This window comes from Macaca fascicularis, chromosome 2, assembly GCF_037993035.2.
Source record: "Macaca fascicularis isolate 582-1 chromosome 2, T2T-MFA8v1.1".
NCBI lineage: Eukaryota > Metazoa > Chordata > Mammalia > Primates > Cercopithecidae > Macaca > Macaca fascicularis.
In genome coordinates this window covers 21,155,067-21,172,210 of record NC_088376.1, presented here as the reverse complement: position 1 = coordinate 21,172,210, position 17,144 = coordinate 21,155,067, and the positions used below count along the sequence as shown (strand labels likewise).

General features: G+C 37.5%; 1 protein-coding gene and 1 non-coding gene across 11 annotated transcripts in view; both read right to left on the bottom strand.

The window, feature by feature from the left end:
* The window catches only part of NEK10 (NIMA related kinase 10), a 271,626-nt gene that overhangs the window by 155,413 nt on the left and 99,069 nt on the right, over nt 1-17,144 (bottom strand). For all 10 annotated transcript variants that reach the window (XM_065539836.2, XM_065539837.2, XM_065539838.2 and 7 more), the window contains one exon: nt 1,590-1,665. In XM_065539836.2, coding sequence (XP_065395908.1) covers nt 1,590-1,665 — 76 coding nt within the window. The remainder of the gene's footprint in view (nt 1-1,589; nt 1,666-17,144) is intronic.
* Nucleotides 10,587-10,690, bottom strand: LOC123571969 (U6 spliceosomal RNA). The gene has a single exon (XR_006696327.1). It is a non-coding gene; the product is annotated as a U6 spliceosomal RNA (small nuclear RNA).

Sequence of the window (17,144 nt, the reverse complement as noted above, 5' to 3'; positions counted from 1 at the left end):
TACTGTACATGTTATTAAAACAATTATAGTACACATACATGAAATAATAGTTTATCTATATGAGTAGGTTCAGCTTACAAACTCTTCAGTTAATTTAAAAATTAAATGAAAATGTGAAGCCATGTTTGGGCTAATACGGCAAAAAAGTTGTCATGTCTTGGATTTCTTTCTACATATTCTATGGATTCTCTATCTTTCTCTTACACACACACACGCACACACAAACACACACACATACACACACACAGTTGATACTATCATATAAGCAATTCTAAACTTAATTCAAAGTCTCAGGAATAAAAATATGCTTTCACCAAGTATGACCAGCAGAAATTTAAGTTTGTGTGTTAATTGTTCTGCAATTTGACTGACAATCAAATCTGTTCAGAAATATATGATTACTTGACACTTCTATGATCAAATTTTTATTGTTTATTTTATAAAAACAGTACACAGTGAAACAAAAGAAAATTATTCTTCTGTCAGCAAGTAACGAGTAGGTCAGACTTACTGTTAAGAGGTTAAGTAGACATCATATAAGCTTACAGCTTACAAGGTACTTATTAGCTTGCCACAGTTTCTTTGCATCTTCTCATGAAACCAGTTTCAAGAATAAAGATGTAAAACATTTCCAGTAAGATAAAATGAAAAGTCACCCTCTTAAAACATTATTCTGAACACTTCTGCATGAAAGGACTTTGTAAAATTAGGCTGTGATTTTTAGACAATTTCTACTCTTCCTCAAGAAGAGTCGTGTTTAATTCCCCAGGACACAATTGTACAACTATAGGCTAGATTTTAAAAGAATGATTGTGTCTTGATTGCTTGACCTGTTGAATCAGATTCCAGAATATTTCCCTGAAATCTGCTTTTCTACACACTACCATAACTATTTGCTAATTTCAACAGATTCAGACAAATGACATGTGATCAGCAAAAGAAGATTCTTACTTCATAATAATTAGTGGCTTGCAAAGGAACCTCAAAGTACGTCAAAGAATTTAAAAGTGTCTCCATTTATCAAAAAATAAACACTCATTTATCCAAGAACCAACTTACTTTGTAAACATATGTCTAAGTATACATGTCATTATTTATTCATTCATGCAGTAAAGTTAATCGGTGCCTATTATTTGCCAGATACTAGGATAGGTATTAGGGTACAAAAATCCTTGCCCTGCACTTGAATGTTTATAGGTAGAAAAGAGAAAAAGAGTCATACATACAAGTGAGTACAATAAAATGTTCCAAATATGTTGGGTAGCATATCTATTACTTCATTCTCAGTTTCATTCAACAACTATTGCACACCTACTATATGCCAAGGATCATTTCAATTTACAATTTATAAAAGGAATCCCCATGAGGGGCAGTGATACCTTAGAAGAAAGATTATTTTTGTGGTGGTTGTTTTAAGCATACATAATGATCCACAATTCTAGTAATGTGTATTATCTAGATAATTGAAAAAAACTTATAAAATAAGCTTTCTTTCCTGAAATCCTCTTTCCTTTGCAAGTCAATAATAGAAATGAAAGCCCAAATCAGTTAAGTATGATGTTCGAGAGCCATAAAATAATTGTCCTTACCAAGAATACAGGATTGTTCCAACAACAGATGTGAGTTTACTGTTTTCTTGTTTTTGCTTTGCCAGGCCAAAGTCAGCTACAATTCACAAAACAATATAATATGTTATTATATTTTCCCAGAGTGAGCATTGTTCCTTAGCATTTGACAATCTACACAATAACTACTACACTTCATAACCAAAGGCTTTTCTTTTCTTACCCTCTGTCAAAATGCCCAGTGTGCCAATCTTCCATGTAATTCCCAGTCTTAATTAATGGCATACATACACTATGTCATTTTGCTATATATTTTGATATAATGAGGTTTATCATTTAAAAAACCATAAAATAAGTTTTGCTAACTGAAACATAGGACAAAGTACTTATTGAAACTGTGATTCCATTTTTTAGGTTATCCTTTATAATTTTTAAATAAACAGAATGAATCTAACATTTGGCATACAGCAGTCATGACCTCGTCAGGCTAAAAGAAAAGATACACCCGAATAAATACCATAAAGGCCTGAAAACCTAAAATTAACTGGCATCAATGTGTACCAATCACAGTACAAGTATGTTCAAAATAATCCCAAAATATTTATATATCAACAAAATATTCTGATTCTTATCACAGAACACCAAATATCTATATTTAATATTAGCACAACCTTGTACTTTTCATAGTATCTTCAGGTACTTGTCTTTTTTTTGTTGTTTTTCCTTTTTTTTTTTTTGAGACAGAGTCTCGCTCTGTCGCCCAGGCTGAAATACAGTGGTATGATCTTGGCTCACTGCAACATCTGCCTCCCAGGTTCAAGCGATTCTCGTGCCTCAGCCTCCCAAGTAGCTGGGATTACAGGCACGTGCCACCATGCCCAGTTAATTTTTGTAGCTTTAGTAGAGATGGGGTTTCACCACATTGGCCAGGCTGGTCTTGAACTCTTGACCTTATAATCCACCTGCCTCGGCCTCCAAAGTTCTGGGATTACAGGCGTGAGCCACCGTGTCCAGCCTGTCTTTTATAAACCAGTCAACAACTTAGGTCAAAGTGATCAAAACAGATATTTTACCTATCCTTTTGCTACAGATTCACTAATATTACAAGAGACTTAATTACCAGGATTGCACCAAAAGACAATGCAGAACCAGGACAAGAATTCAAGTTGCTTTTCCTAATAAGCTTTGATATTCTCAATATCATGTTGTAAAGTGTGGCAAATGCTCATGGAATTTCACTGGAACAAACTTCAATGCAGTATTTGATTATATGTACTAAAATATCTTTCAGGTAGAAACTATTCCAAAGTAGTTTCATTTCAAAATAATAAAAATTCACATTATTAATAATAATACACGTTTACTAAACAACAAGTCTATACTAGCACAAATTCAGCCACTTTCATGAATTGCCTCGTTTAACACGCATAGCACTCTGAAAGATAAGTATTATCATTAGTATAGCTTAGTGCTTAAAAGCCAGGACTCAGGAACTGGACAGCCTCAATCTGAATACTGACTCTATTATGCATAACCTGAGTAACCCTGGGCAAGTTATTTAATCTTGCTTTCCAATAGCTTTCTTTTTTCTTTTTTTTTTTTGAGACGGAGTCTTGCTCTGTCGCCCAGGCTAGAGTGCAGTGGCGCAATCTTGGCTCACTGCAAGCTCCGCCTCCTGGGTTCACACCATTCTCCTGCCTCAGCCTCCGGAGTAGCTGGGACTACAGGTGCCTGCCACCATACCTGGCTAACAGTTTTTGTTTTTTGTTTTTGTTTTTGTTTTTTTTTTGTATTTTTAGTAGAGACGGGGTTTCACGGTGTTAGCCAGGGTGGTCTCTTATCTCCCGACCTCATGTTCCACCCACCTCGGCCTCCCAAAGCGCTGGGATTACAGGCGTGAGCCACCATGCCTGGCCTCCAATAGCTTTCTTATCTGTAAAATAAGGATTATGATAATATAGTACTGATATATACTGTAAACAGAATAGTATGATAGTAAAATTTAAATAATTTAATATATGTAAATTTCATACATGTATTACATATAAATACATGTAGTAGAGTACTGAACAACTGATGTATGTTATTATTCAATTATCACAATTACCCATTTTATAGATGAGGAAACAGGCTCAGAGAGAATGTGTGACTTGCCCAATGTCTCACAGGGAGAAATTAACAAAGTCAGATACTAATCTGGGGTTGCTTGATTCTAAAGCCCCAAATCTCACCAAGACACAATATTACCAATACAGAAAAAGAAGGACCAGATCAATTCAATGATAAACTCAACCAAACATTTAAGAAATATATACCAATTCTACACAGACTCTACCAGAAAATAGAAGACGGAATACTTCCCAAATCACTTCATAAAGCCAGCATTACATCATTCTAAAACCAGACAAAGACATGACAAGAAAAGAAAACTACAGAATAAGAGCCTCATGAACACAGACACAAAAATTATCAACAAAATATAAGTAAATCAAATCCAGTGACATATAAAAAGTATTATACATAATGACCAAGTGGGGTTTATGCCAGAAATACAAGGCTAAATTGAAATTTAAAAATCCATCAATGTGATTTCAATAGAAGCCCGAATGCCAGCAGTATGCAATATATCCATGTAACAAACATGCACATGTAGCCCCTGAATCTAAAATAATTTCCAAATAAAAATTCATCAACTGGGCGTGGTGGCTCACACCTGTAATCCCAGCACTTTGGGAGGCCAAGGTGGGTGGAGCAACTGAGGTCAGGAGTTTGAGACCAGCCTGGCCAACATGGTGAACCCCATCTCTACTAAAAATACAAAAAAATTATCTGGATATGGTGGTGGGTGCCTGTAATCCCAGTTACTCAGGAGGCTGAGATAGGAGAATCATTTGAATCTGGGAGGCACAGCTTGCAGTGAGCTGACATCGCGCCATTGCACTCCAGCCTGAGCAACATGAGCAAAAATCAGTCTCAATAAATAAATAAATAAATAATAATTAAAAAAAAATCATCAATGTAGTTCACCAGATCAGTACATTAAAAAAGAAAAACCAGTCTGGGTTCCAAGATGGCCAAATAGGAACAGCTCCAGTCTACAGCTCCCAGTGTGAGCGATGCAGAAGACAGGTGATTTCTGCATTTCCAGTTGAGTTTTGAAGAGAGCAGTGGTTCTCCCAGCACGGAGTTTGAGATCTGAGAATGGACAGACTGCCTCCTCAAGTGGGTCCCTGACCCGTGAGTAGCCTCCCTACCAGGAGGCACCCCCCAGTAGGGGCAGACTGACACCTCACACAGCTGGGTATCCCTCTGAGATGAAGCTTCCAGAGGAATGATCAGGCAGCAACATTTGCTGTTCAGCAATATTCGCTGTTCTGCAGCCTCCACTGCTGATACCCAGGCAAACAGTGTCCGGAGTGGACCTCCAGCAAATTCCAACAGACCTGCAGCTGAGAGGTCCTGACTGTTAGAAGGAAAACTAACAAACAGAAAGGACCTCCACACCAAAACCCCATCTGTACATCACCATCATCTAAGACTAAAGGTAGATAAAACAACAAAGATGGGGAAAAACAGAGCAAAAAAGCTGAAAATTCTAAAAATCAGAGTGCCTCTCCCCCTCCAAAGGAATACAGCTCCTCACCAGCAATGGAACAAAGCTGGATGGAGAATGACTTTGACAAGTTGAGAGAAGGCTTCAGACGATCAAACTTCTCCGAGCTAAAGGAGGAAGTTCGAACCCATCGCAAAGAAGCTAAAAACCTTGAAAAAAGATTAGACGAATGGCTAACTAGAATAAGCAGTGTAGAGAAGTCCTTAAATGACCTGATGGAGCTGAAAACCATGGCACGAGAACTACATGATGAATGCACAAGCTTCAGTAACCAATTCGATCAACTGGAAGAAAGCATATCAGTGATTGAAGATCAAATGAATGAAATGAAGCAAGAACAGAAGTTTAGAGAAAAAAGACTAAGAAGAAATGAGCAAAGCCTCCAAGAAATATGGGACTATGTAAAAAGACCAAATCTATGTCTGACTGGTGTACCTGAAAGTGATGGGGAGAATGGAACCAAGTTGGAAAACACTCTGCAGGATATTATCCAGGAGAACTTCCCTAACCTAGCAAGGCAGGCCAACATTCAAATTCAGGAAATAAAGAGAACACCACAAAGATACTCCTCGAGAAGAGCAACTCCAAGACACATAATTGTCAGATTCACCAAAGTTAAAATGAAGGAAAAAATGTTAAGGGCAGCCAGAGAGAAAGGTCAGGTTACCCACAAAGGGAAGCCCATCAGACTAACAGCGGATCTCTCGGCAGAAACTCTACAAGCCAGAAGAGAATGGGGGCCAATATTCAACATTCTTAAAGAAAATAATTTTCAACACAGAATTTCATATTCAGCCAAACTAAGTTTCATAAGTGAAGGAGAAATAAAATCCTTTACAGATAAGCAAATGCTGAGAGATTTTTTTCACCACCACGCCTGCCCTACAAGAGCTCCTGAAGGAAGCACTAAACATGGAAAAGAACAACCGGTACCAGCCACTGCAAAAACATGCCAAAATGTAAAGACCATCAATGCTAAGAAGAAACTGGATTGACTAATGAGCAAAATAACCAGATAACATCATAATGACAGGATCAAATTCACACATAACAATATTAACCTTAAATGTAAATGAGGGTAAATGCTCCAATTAAAAGACACAGACTGGCAAAAAGAGTCAAGACCCATCAGTGTGCTGTATTCAGGAGACCCATTTCACATGCAGAGACACATATAGGCTCAAAATAAAGGGATGGAGGAAGATCTACCAAGCAAATGGAAAACAAAAAAAAGGCAGGAGCTGCAATCCTAGTCTCTGATAAAACAGACTTTAAACCAACAAAGATCAAAAGAGACAAAAAAGGCCATTACATAATGGTAAAGGGATCAATTCAACCAGAAGAGCTAACTATCCTAAATATATATACACCCAATACAGGATCACCCAGATTCATAAAGCAAGTCCTTAGAGACTTACAAAGAGACTTAGAATCCCACACAATAATAATGGAAGACTTTAACAACCCACTGTCAACATTAGACAGATCAACAAGACAGAAAGTTAACAAGGATATCCAGGAATTGAACTCAACTCTGCACCAAGCGGACCTAATAGACATCTACAGAACTCGAAATCAACTGAATATACATTCTTCTCAGCACCACATCGCACTTTTTCCAAAATTGACCACATAGTTGGAAGTAAAGCATTCCTCAGCATTGTAAAAGAACAGAAATTATAACAAACTGTCTCTCAGACCACAGTGCAATCAAACTAGAACTAAGGAATAAGAAACTCACTCAAAACCACTCAACTACATGGAAACTGAACAACCTGCTCCTAAATGACTACTGGATACATAACGAAATAAAGGCAGAAATAAAGATATTCTTTGAAACCAATGAGAACAAAGACACAACATACCAGAATCTGGGACACATTTAAAGCAGTGTGTAGAGGGAAATTTATAGCACTAAATGCCCACCAGAGAAAGCAGGAAAGATCTAAAATTGACACCCTAACATCACAATTAAAAGAACCAGAGAAGCAAGAGCAAACACATTCAAAAGCTAGCAGAAGGCAAGAAATAACTAAGATCTAGAAGAAATTGATAAATTCCTGGACACATACACCTTCCCAAGACTAAACCAGGAAGAAGTTGAATCCCTGAATAGACCAATAAGACTCTGAAATTGAGGCAATAATTAATAGCCTACCAATCAAAAAAAGTCCAGGATCAGATGGATTCACAGCAGAATTCTACCAGAGGTAAAAGGAGGAGCTGATAGCATACCTTCTGAAACTATTCCAATCAACAGAAAAAGAGGGAATCCTCCCTAACTCATTTTATGAGGCCAACATCATCCTGACACCAAAGCCTGGCAGAGACACAACAAAAAAAGAGAATTTTAGACCAATATCCCTGATGAACATCGATGCAAAAATCCTCAATAAAATACTGGCAAACTGAATCCAGCAGCGCATCAAAAAGCTTATCCACCATGATCAAGTGGGCTTCATACCTGGGATGCAAGGCTGGTTGAACATACGCAAATCAATAAACGTAATCCAGCATATAAACAGAACCAAAGACAAAAACCACATGATTACCTCAATAGATGCAGAAAAGGCCTTTGACAAAATTCCACAGTCCTTCATGCTAAAAACTCTCAATAAATTCGGTATTGATGGAACGTATCTCAAAATAATAAGAGCTATTTATGACAAACCCACAGTCAATATTACACTGAATGAGCAAAAACTGGAAGCATACCCTTTGAAAACTGACACAAGACAGGGATGCCCTCTCTCACCACTCCTATTCAACATAGTGTTGGAAGTTCTAGCCAGGGCAATCAGGCAGGAGAAAGAAATAAAGGGTATTCAATTAAGAAAAGAAGAAATCAATTTGTCCCTGTTTGCAGATGACATGATTGTATATTTAGAAAACCCCATCATCTCAGCCCAAAATCTCCTTAAGCTGATAAGCAACTTCAGCAAAGTCTCAGGATACAAAATCAATATGCCAAAAACACAAGCATTCCTATACACCAAGAACAGACAAACAGAGAGTCAAATCATGAGTGAACTCCCATTCACAATTGCTGCAAAGAGAATAAAATACCTAGGAATCCAACTTAGAAGGGATGTGAAGGACTTCTTCGAGGAGAACTACAAACTACTGCTCAACGAAATAAAAGAGGACGCAAACAAATGGAAGAATATTCCATGCTCATGGATAGGAAGAATCAACATCGTGAAAAATGGCCATACTGCCCAAGGTAATTTATAGATTCAATGCCATCCCCATCAAGCTACCAATGACTTTCTTCACAGAATTGGAAAAAACTGCTTTAAAGTTCATATGAAACCAAAAAAGACCCCACATTGCCAAGACAATCCTAAGCAAAAAGAACAAAGCTGGAGGCATTACGCTACCTGACTTCAAACTATACTACAAGGCTACAGTAACCAAAGCAGCATGGTACTGGTACCAAAACAGAGATATAGACCAATGGAACAGAACAGAGCCCTCAGAAATAATACCACACATCTGCAGCCATCTGATCTTTGACAAATCTGACAAAAACAAGAATTGGGGAAAGGATTCCCTATTTAATAAATGGTGCTGGGAAAATTGGCTAGCCACATGTAGAGAGCGGAAACTGGATCCCTTCCTTACACCTTATACAAAAATTAATTCAAGATGGATTAAAGACTTAAATGTTAGACCTAAAACCATAAAAATCCTAGAAGAAAACCTAGGCAATACCATTCAGGACATAGGCATGGGCAAAGACTTCATATGTAAAACACCAAAAGCAATGGCAACAAAAGCCAAAATTGAAAAATGGGATCTAATTAAACTAAAGAGCTTCTGTACAGCAAAAGAAACTACCATCAGAGTAAACAGGCAACCTATAGAATGGGAGAAAATTTTTGCAATCTACTCATCTGACAAAGGGCTAATATCCAGAACCTACAAAGAACTCAAACAAACTTACAAGAAAAAACAAACAATCCCACCAAAAAGTGGGCAAAGGATATGAACAGACACTTCTCAAAAGAAGACATTTATGCAGCCAACAGACACATGAAAAAATGCGCATCATCACTCGCCATCAGAGAAATGCAAATCAAAACCACAATGAGATACCATCTCACACCAGTTAGAATGGTGATCATTAAAAAGTCAGGAAACAACAGGTGCTGGAGAGGATATGGAGAAATAGGACACTTTTACACTGTCGGTGGGACTGCACACTAGTTCAACCATTGTGGAAGACGGTGTGGCGATTCCTCAAGGATCTAGAACTAGAAATACCATTTGACCCAGCCATCCCATTACTGGGTATATACCCAAAGGATTATAAATCATGCTGCTATAAAGAACACATGCACACGTATGTTTATTGTGGCACTATGCACAACAGCAAAGACCTGGAACCAACCCAAATGCCCACCAATGATAGACTGGGTTAAGAAAATGTGGCTTATATACACCATGGAATACTATGCAGCCTTAAAAAAGGATGAGTTCACGTCCTTTGTAGGGACATGGATGAAGCTGGAAACCATCATTCTCAGCAAACTATCACAAGGACAGAAAACCAAACACTGCATCTTCTCACTTATATGTGGGAATTGAACAATGAGAACACTTGGACACAGGAAGGGGAACATCACACACCGGGGCCTGTCTTGGTGTGAGGGGAAGGGGGAGGGATAGCATTAGGAGATATACCTAATGTAAATGACAAGTTAATGGGTGCAGCACACCAACAAGACACATGTTTACATATGTAACAAACCTGCACATTGTGTACATGTACCCTAGAACTTAAATTATAATTTTAAAAAAAGTAGAAAAACCATGTGATCATCTCAACAGATGTGCAAGAAGCATCAGCAAAATTCAACATCTATTCCTTTCAGCAAAATAAGAATAGATGGGTACTTGGGTACTTTCTCAACCTGATAAAGGGCATCTACCAAAAAAAAGCTGTAGCTAATAATCTACTTAATGCTAAAAAATTGAGTGTTTCCCCATTAAGTTCAAAAACAAAACATGTCCACCATTCTCAGCATTCCTAGTCAACATTCTACTGAAGATTCAGGTAAGTACAATATGTGCCTATGAATTTTTGTGGGAACATAATTTTACATTTCCCTTTGATAAATGCCTTGGAGTGGGATTATTGCATCATATTATAAGCATATGTTTAATTTGATTTTATAAAAACTGCCAAGTAAAAATGTTTTCCAGTTTTTTCTCTTACCAGAAATATGAGCATTCCAGTTGCTTCTGCATCCCCATTAGCATTTAATGTTGTCAGTTTTTGTTTAATCAGCCATTCTAAAAGGTATGTAGTGATATCTCAGTATAGTTTTCACTTGCATTTCCCTAGAGCTTATTGGTGTTGAACACTTTTCATGTACTTATTTGCCATTTGGGCATCTTCATTTAAAGACATGAACCACTTGATGTGTTCACGTGTCATCCTTGTGCAGGGGCCATGCTAATCTCTGTATCATTCCAATTTTAGTATATGTGCTGCCACAGTGAGCACCTGGGTATCTTCCTTAGTGAAGTGGCTGCTCAAATTTTTACATTTTTCATTAGGTTGTTTATTTTCTTATTTTTGAGTTTTGGATATGAATTATTTGTCAGATATACAATTTGCAAATATTTTTTCTTTTCTTTTCTTTCTTTTTTTTTTTTTTTGTGACAGAGTCTTGCCCTGTCACCCAGGCTGCAGTGCAGTGGCACAATCTCGGCTCACTGCAAGCTCCACCCTCGGGTTCACACCATGCCCCTGCCTCAGCCTCCCGAGTAGCTGGGACTACAGGCGCCTGCCAACACACCTGGCTAATTTTTTTGTATTTTTAGTAGAGATGGGGTTTCGCTGTGTTAGCCAGGATGGTCTTGATCTCCTGACCTCATGATCCACCTGCCTTGATCTCCCAAAGTGCTGGTATTACAGGCATGAGCCACTGTGCCCAGCCTACAATTTGCAAATATTTTCTCCTAGTCTGCAGCTTATCTTTTCATTCTCTTAATGTTTTTCAAAGAACAGAAGTTTTAAACTTTGATGAAGTCAAATTTATTAGTTTATTTTACATGTTATGGCTTTGATGTTATGTCTAAGAAATATTTGCCTAGCCCAATACTGCACACACCATATCCATTTTTTCTTCCAGAAGTTTCACAATTTAAGTTTCATATAGTGCTATGATCTGATCCAAGCTTAGCTAATTTTTATATAAGATACAATATGTAGGTTGAGGTTCTGATTTTTTATGGGGATTTGCAACTGTTCCTGCACCATTTGTTGGAAATAGCCCCTTCCTCTCTCTCTGAGCACCAGCTTTACATATTTATCTGGATAATCAAAACTTTCACTTAAGAGTCTCCTAGGCATCTCAAAATTAACACACTCAAAGCGAATTCTCAATCTTAACCCAAACAACTCCTCCTTGGTTCCCCATCTCAGTAAGTGGTACCATCATTGACCTAGGTACTTTCCTTAGTTCTTGTGCTAGCTGTCAACTTATTCCCTTTCAGCATCAAATCCACCCTTCATCATTGCCCTGCTTTGTTAATGGAGCTGGACCTTGGTAATGTCTCTCCTTTACCAGCTGGCTTGATGTAAAGCTTTGTCAGTAGAAGGTGCTGAAGAGAAACTGCAGGAGAGACTTCTCTTCTTTTCCAGGTTCTGACATGCTTCCTCTCTTTCCTTGTTCCTGTAGCACTTGTGCAGTGTGCAGGATGCTTAGTGGTGCTCATTTCCCCTGGAGGCAGCTTCGTATACAGTTCCACTGGCACTATATCCAGCTTACTGGCAAATTTTGCAAGCACCCCAGCAGACAACATACCATGAAATTCTGCTGGCATCTCAGCTGTTTTCACAACACCTCCACAGGTAGATTCCCAGTAAGTTCTACCAGCATTCTGGCCAGGCTCAGTCTAGCTAGCCTCATGAGCACCCAAGCCAATAGCTTCCCACTGAGTTCTACTCATCCCCCAGAAAATGGCTTCCCGAAAAGCATGGTCATCATTCCAGGGGCAGTTTTCTGTTTGACAGCTTTGTCCTGCAGCATTTCAATGCAATTTCTGCCATCAGTGGGCTATAGTCATACCCTCTCCAACAAAGTCTGGATCTCAGCTCTTGAGGAGAGGGGCTCTCTTAAAATTTGCTCCTTCTTTGTATAGTTTGCCTCAGCCCTAGAGGTAGTAGCTGCTTCTTATATATGTACACCTCATTTTATTGCGCTTCACTTTATTGCACTTTGCAAATGTTGCATTCTTTTTTACCAGTTGAAGATTTGTGGCAACCCTGTATCCAGCAAGCCTATCAGTGTCATTTTTCAACAGCATCTGCTCACTTTATATCTCTCTCACATTTTGGTAATTCTCATATTTCACACTTTATTATTATTATATCTGTTATGGTTATCTGTGATGAGTGATCTTTGATGTTACCATTGTCATTGTTTTGGGACACTACAAACCATGCTCATATAAGATGGAAAACTTAATTGCTAAATGTGTGTGTTCTGACGGCTCCATTGACTGGCTGTTCCCCCAACTCTCACTCTCTATGAACCTCATGATTCCCCTAGACAAAACAATATTGAAATTAGGCCAGTTAATAACCCTACATTGACCTCCAATCATTCAAGTGAAAGGAGTCATATATCTCTGACTTTTGATCAAAAGATAGAAATGATGAAGCTTAGTGAGAAAGGTACATCAAAAGCTGAGACTGGCTGAAAGTTAGGCCTCTGGCACCAAACAGCTAAGTTGTAATGGAAAAATTCTGGAAGAAAATCAAAAGTGCTACTCAGCGGAGTGGCACTTCTGAACACACAAATGATAAGAAAATAAAACAGCCTTATTGCTGATAAGGAGAAAGTTTAAGTTATCTCGACAGATCAAACCAACACATTCCCGTAAGACAAAGCCTAATCTGGAGCAAGGCCATAACTCTCTTCAATTCTGTGAAGACTGAGAGAGGTGAGAAAGCTGCAGAAGAAAGTCTGGAAGCTAGCAGAGGTTGGTTCATGAGGTTTAAGGAAAGAAGACATCTTCATAACATAAAAGTGCAAGGTGAAGTAGCAAGGGCTGATACAGAAGCTATGGCAAGATATCCAGATCTGGCTAAGACAGTTGATGAAGGTGGCTACACTAAGGAATAGATATTCAATGTAGACAAAATAGCCTTCTACTGAAAGAAGATGCCATCTAGGACTTTCACAGTTAGGGAGAAGTCAATGCCTGGCTTCAGAGCTTCAAAGAACAGGCTGGCTCTCTTATTAAGGACTAATGCAGCTGGTAATAAAGTTGAAGCCAATGCTTATTGACCATTCTGAAAATCCTAGAGCCCTTAAGAATTATGCTACATATACTCTGCTTGTCGTCTATAAGTGGAACAACAAAGCCTGAACGACAGTACTTCTATTTGCAGCATGGTTTACTGAATATTTTAAGCCCATTGTTGAGAACTACTGCTTAGAAAAAAAAGTCATTTCAAAATATTAGTGTTTGTTGACATTATACCTCATCACTCAAGAGCTCTAGTGGATATGTAAAAAAAGATTAATGTTATTTTCACATCTGCTAACACAACATCCATTCTGTAGTGCATAGATCAAGAGTCATCTGTAGTTTTACTAATTCAGAGATACATTTAAAGGCTATAGCTGCCATAGATAGTGACTCCTCTAATGGATCTGGGCAATGTTCACTTCCTGGAAAAGATTCACCATTCCAGATACCATTAAGTACATTCATGATTCATGGGAAGAGGTCAAAATATCAACATTAACAGGAGTTTGGAAGAAGTTGATTATAACCCTCATGGATGACTTTGAAGGGTTCAAGATTTCAGTGAAGAAACTCACTGCAGATGTAGTGGAAATAACAAGAGAATTAGAATTGGAGCCTGAAGATGTGACTGAATCATTGTAATCTCACAATAAAACTTGAATGGATGAGGAGTGGCTTCTTCTGGATAAGCAAAGAAACAGGTTTCTTGAAATGGAATCTACTCCTGGGAAAGATGCTGTGAACATTGTTAAAATGACAAGAAAAGATTTGGAATATTCCATAAATTTAATTGACACAGAGGCAGCAGGGTTTGAGAGGATTGACTCCGATTTTGAAAGAAGTTTTACTGTGGGTAAAAGGCTATGAAACAGCACTTCATGCTACAGAGATATATTTTGTGAAAAGAACAGACAATCTCTGCAGCACTGTTGTCTTATTTTATTAAATTGCCACAGCCACGCCAAACGTAAGCAACCACCACTCTGATCAGTCAGCAGCATCAAGTCATGAACCTCCACCAGCAAAAAAATCATGACTTGCTGAAGTCTCAGATGATTGTTAGCATTTTTTTACCAATGAATTATGTTTTAATTGAAGTATGTGCCTTAATTGCCTTTTAGTCATAATGCTATTATTGCACACAAAACACATTATAGCATAATGTGAACACAGCATGTGTACAAACTGGTAAACCAAAAAGTTTATGTGGCTTGCTTTATTGCAATATTTGCTTTATTGTGGTGTTCTGGAACAAAGTCCACAGTATCTCCAAGGTATACCTGTATATGCTCTTCCTGTATTCTTTATTGGGTTGTCTTCAACACTTTGTAGTTAATCTTAATATTAGTTAGAAATCATTTTAATACATGAAACTTGTGCTGTTAAAATTTCTCAGTGGTTTCTGTCTCATGAATGAATCCTGACTGATATAGTTCCTCACTTTCCTTTACCACAGCAAAATCCTACTGTTTCTACAAAAAAAAGTTTTATATATATATATATAAAATATATATATGTATGACTGAATCATTGCAATCTCACAATAAAACTTGAATAGATGAGGAGTTGCTTCTTCTGGATGAGCAAAGAAATAGGTATATATATATATATATATATATATAGTATTTATATATAGTGAATTAGGCCACCTCTCATCACCTCCACTGAAGTTATAGTTTTGAAAAATGTTTACCAGTTCTTTAACATTCCTCCCTTCAGGAAGTGAATCTTAATTATCCTTCTCTTATGTGTGGATGAGACTTGGCAACTCATGGCTAATGAACTGAATTATAGCGGAACTGATGAGTTGTTACTTCCAAGGTTAGGTTATAAAGAGACTGCGCCTTCCAATTGTTTTGCTCTCTCTTGCTCACTGACTCTCTCTCAGAACCCAGCCACCATGTAGAATAGTAAAGGTTATTCTGCTGAAGAGGTTACATAGAGAAGAGCAGCCCTCAAGTATAAAAGGCCAAATGTAAGAGAAATGAGGTGCTCACTCCAGCCAAAAGCCAAAACTCACTGCCAGCTATGGTAGTGAGCCTTCTTGGAAGCTGACCCTCCAGCCCCAGTTCAGGCTTCAGATGATGCATCCCTGGCTGACAGTTTGACTACAGCCTCATGAGAAACCCTGAGTCAGAATCACCCAGATAAACTTTTCCTGGACTCCTGACCCTTAAAAACTATAAGAAAATAAATGTTTGTTATTTCAACCCTCCAGATTTCTGGGGAATTTTTACCCAGCAATGGATAATGAATACAACTGCTATCATCCTAGTCCATGCTGTTGTGACCTTTCACTGAGGCTACTGAGCTATTCCTCCTGAACAGACTCCCTCCTTCCATCTCTCCTCATGAAATATAATTCCCCACTTCAGATCCCAAATGATCTTTTAAATATCTAAAGTGGCCTTCACGATTGTCCATTTACTCATTTGTCACAACTTACAAGGTTAAAGTTCTACAAAGACTTTTGATAAATACTAAGAATAAAAGCCAAACTACTACCAGGTCTATTTGACCGTACATGATCTGGGCATTCAGAATGACTTTTCTAGTACATACTATTTTAAAAAATGCCCTCTCCTTCAATATTCTTCTATTACATTTATTTAATTCTTAACATATTATCTGAAATTACTTTATGTATTATTTAGTATTTTTTCAATCATTTAGGGTCTGTCATTTCTAACTAGTATGAAAGATCCATGAGAGGACTTTGTATTGCTTATCCCTGTAGACTGTTGGATACATATCTTTTAATACATGTATATGTACATATATATGCATAACTATATGTATATCCATCCACCTCTCTATCTATCTATCCATCCATCCATGTATCTATCTGTCTATCTATCTGTCTGTCTAACCTCTCCAACTAGTAGTACTACTCACATATAGGACATATTAGAAGACTAAATCATATAAGGTGGTGTTAACAACTATTCACAAACTAGATGACTTGCTATCTTTCCTTTCCCCTTTTACGTACCGGAGAAAATTAGTTAAAATTAAGCAATCACTATACAGAAAAAAAAATAGTATTCAATATTTAAAACCTCAATATTTTTAGGAAGCCCACTATAATTTTAGCACACAATTCTCGACCAACTTATAACCAAAACGAATGCTTTGACTTTTCATTCTAATGCTACGTAAGAGTCATCTTATTCTTATTAAACTGTCATTTATTTTGAAAGGCAAAAACTGAGAAGCATTACAATGATTTTATTCACTCCAGTTAATTTAGATAATAGCAGACACTTGGACAGATATCCCTAAAAACAGATAGTTGAGAAGTATTCTTAAAATGAGCAAAAACTAATATTGTTTGGACATTTGGGAGACTTTGGTGGTAACAATGTTTGGTGGTAACAAATGTTTCTATTACTCTTTCCTCATTTGTGATCATATTTGGAGAAGAAGAAAATGTTTTATTTCAGAAACTTTACTCATAAAAGCATTCATGTGCCATTATAGGTATTCAAAATGATAACAGAAAACATTTTGCGTACAGCACAGTATGAAAAAAATATAGGATCCAAAGAAATTATCCCCTCTGACAGAACAAATGATACAGAAAATGTTAAATTCTATAGCACATTTACACTACAGCCTACAATTACCAGCCTTCAGATGGAAAACTTGTGTGGGCTTTCACTGAATACCTAGATTCCTGCTCTCTGGTTTTCAAA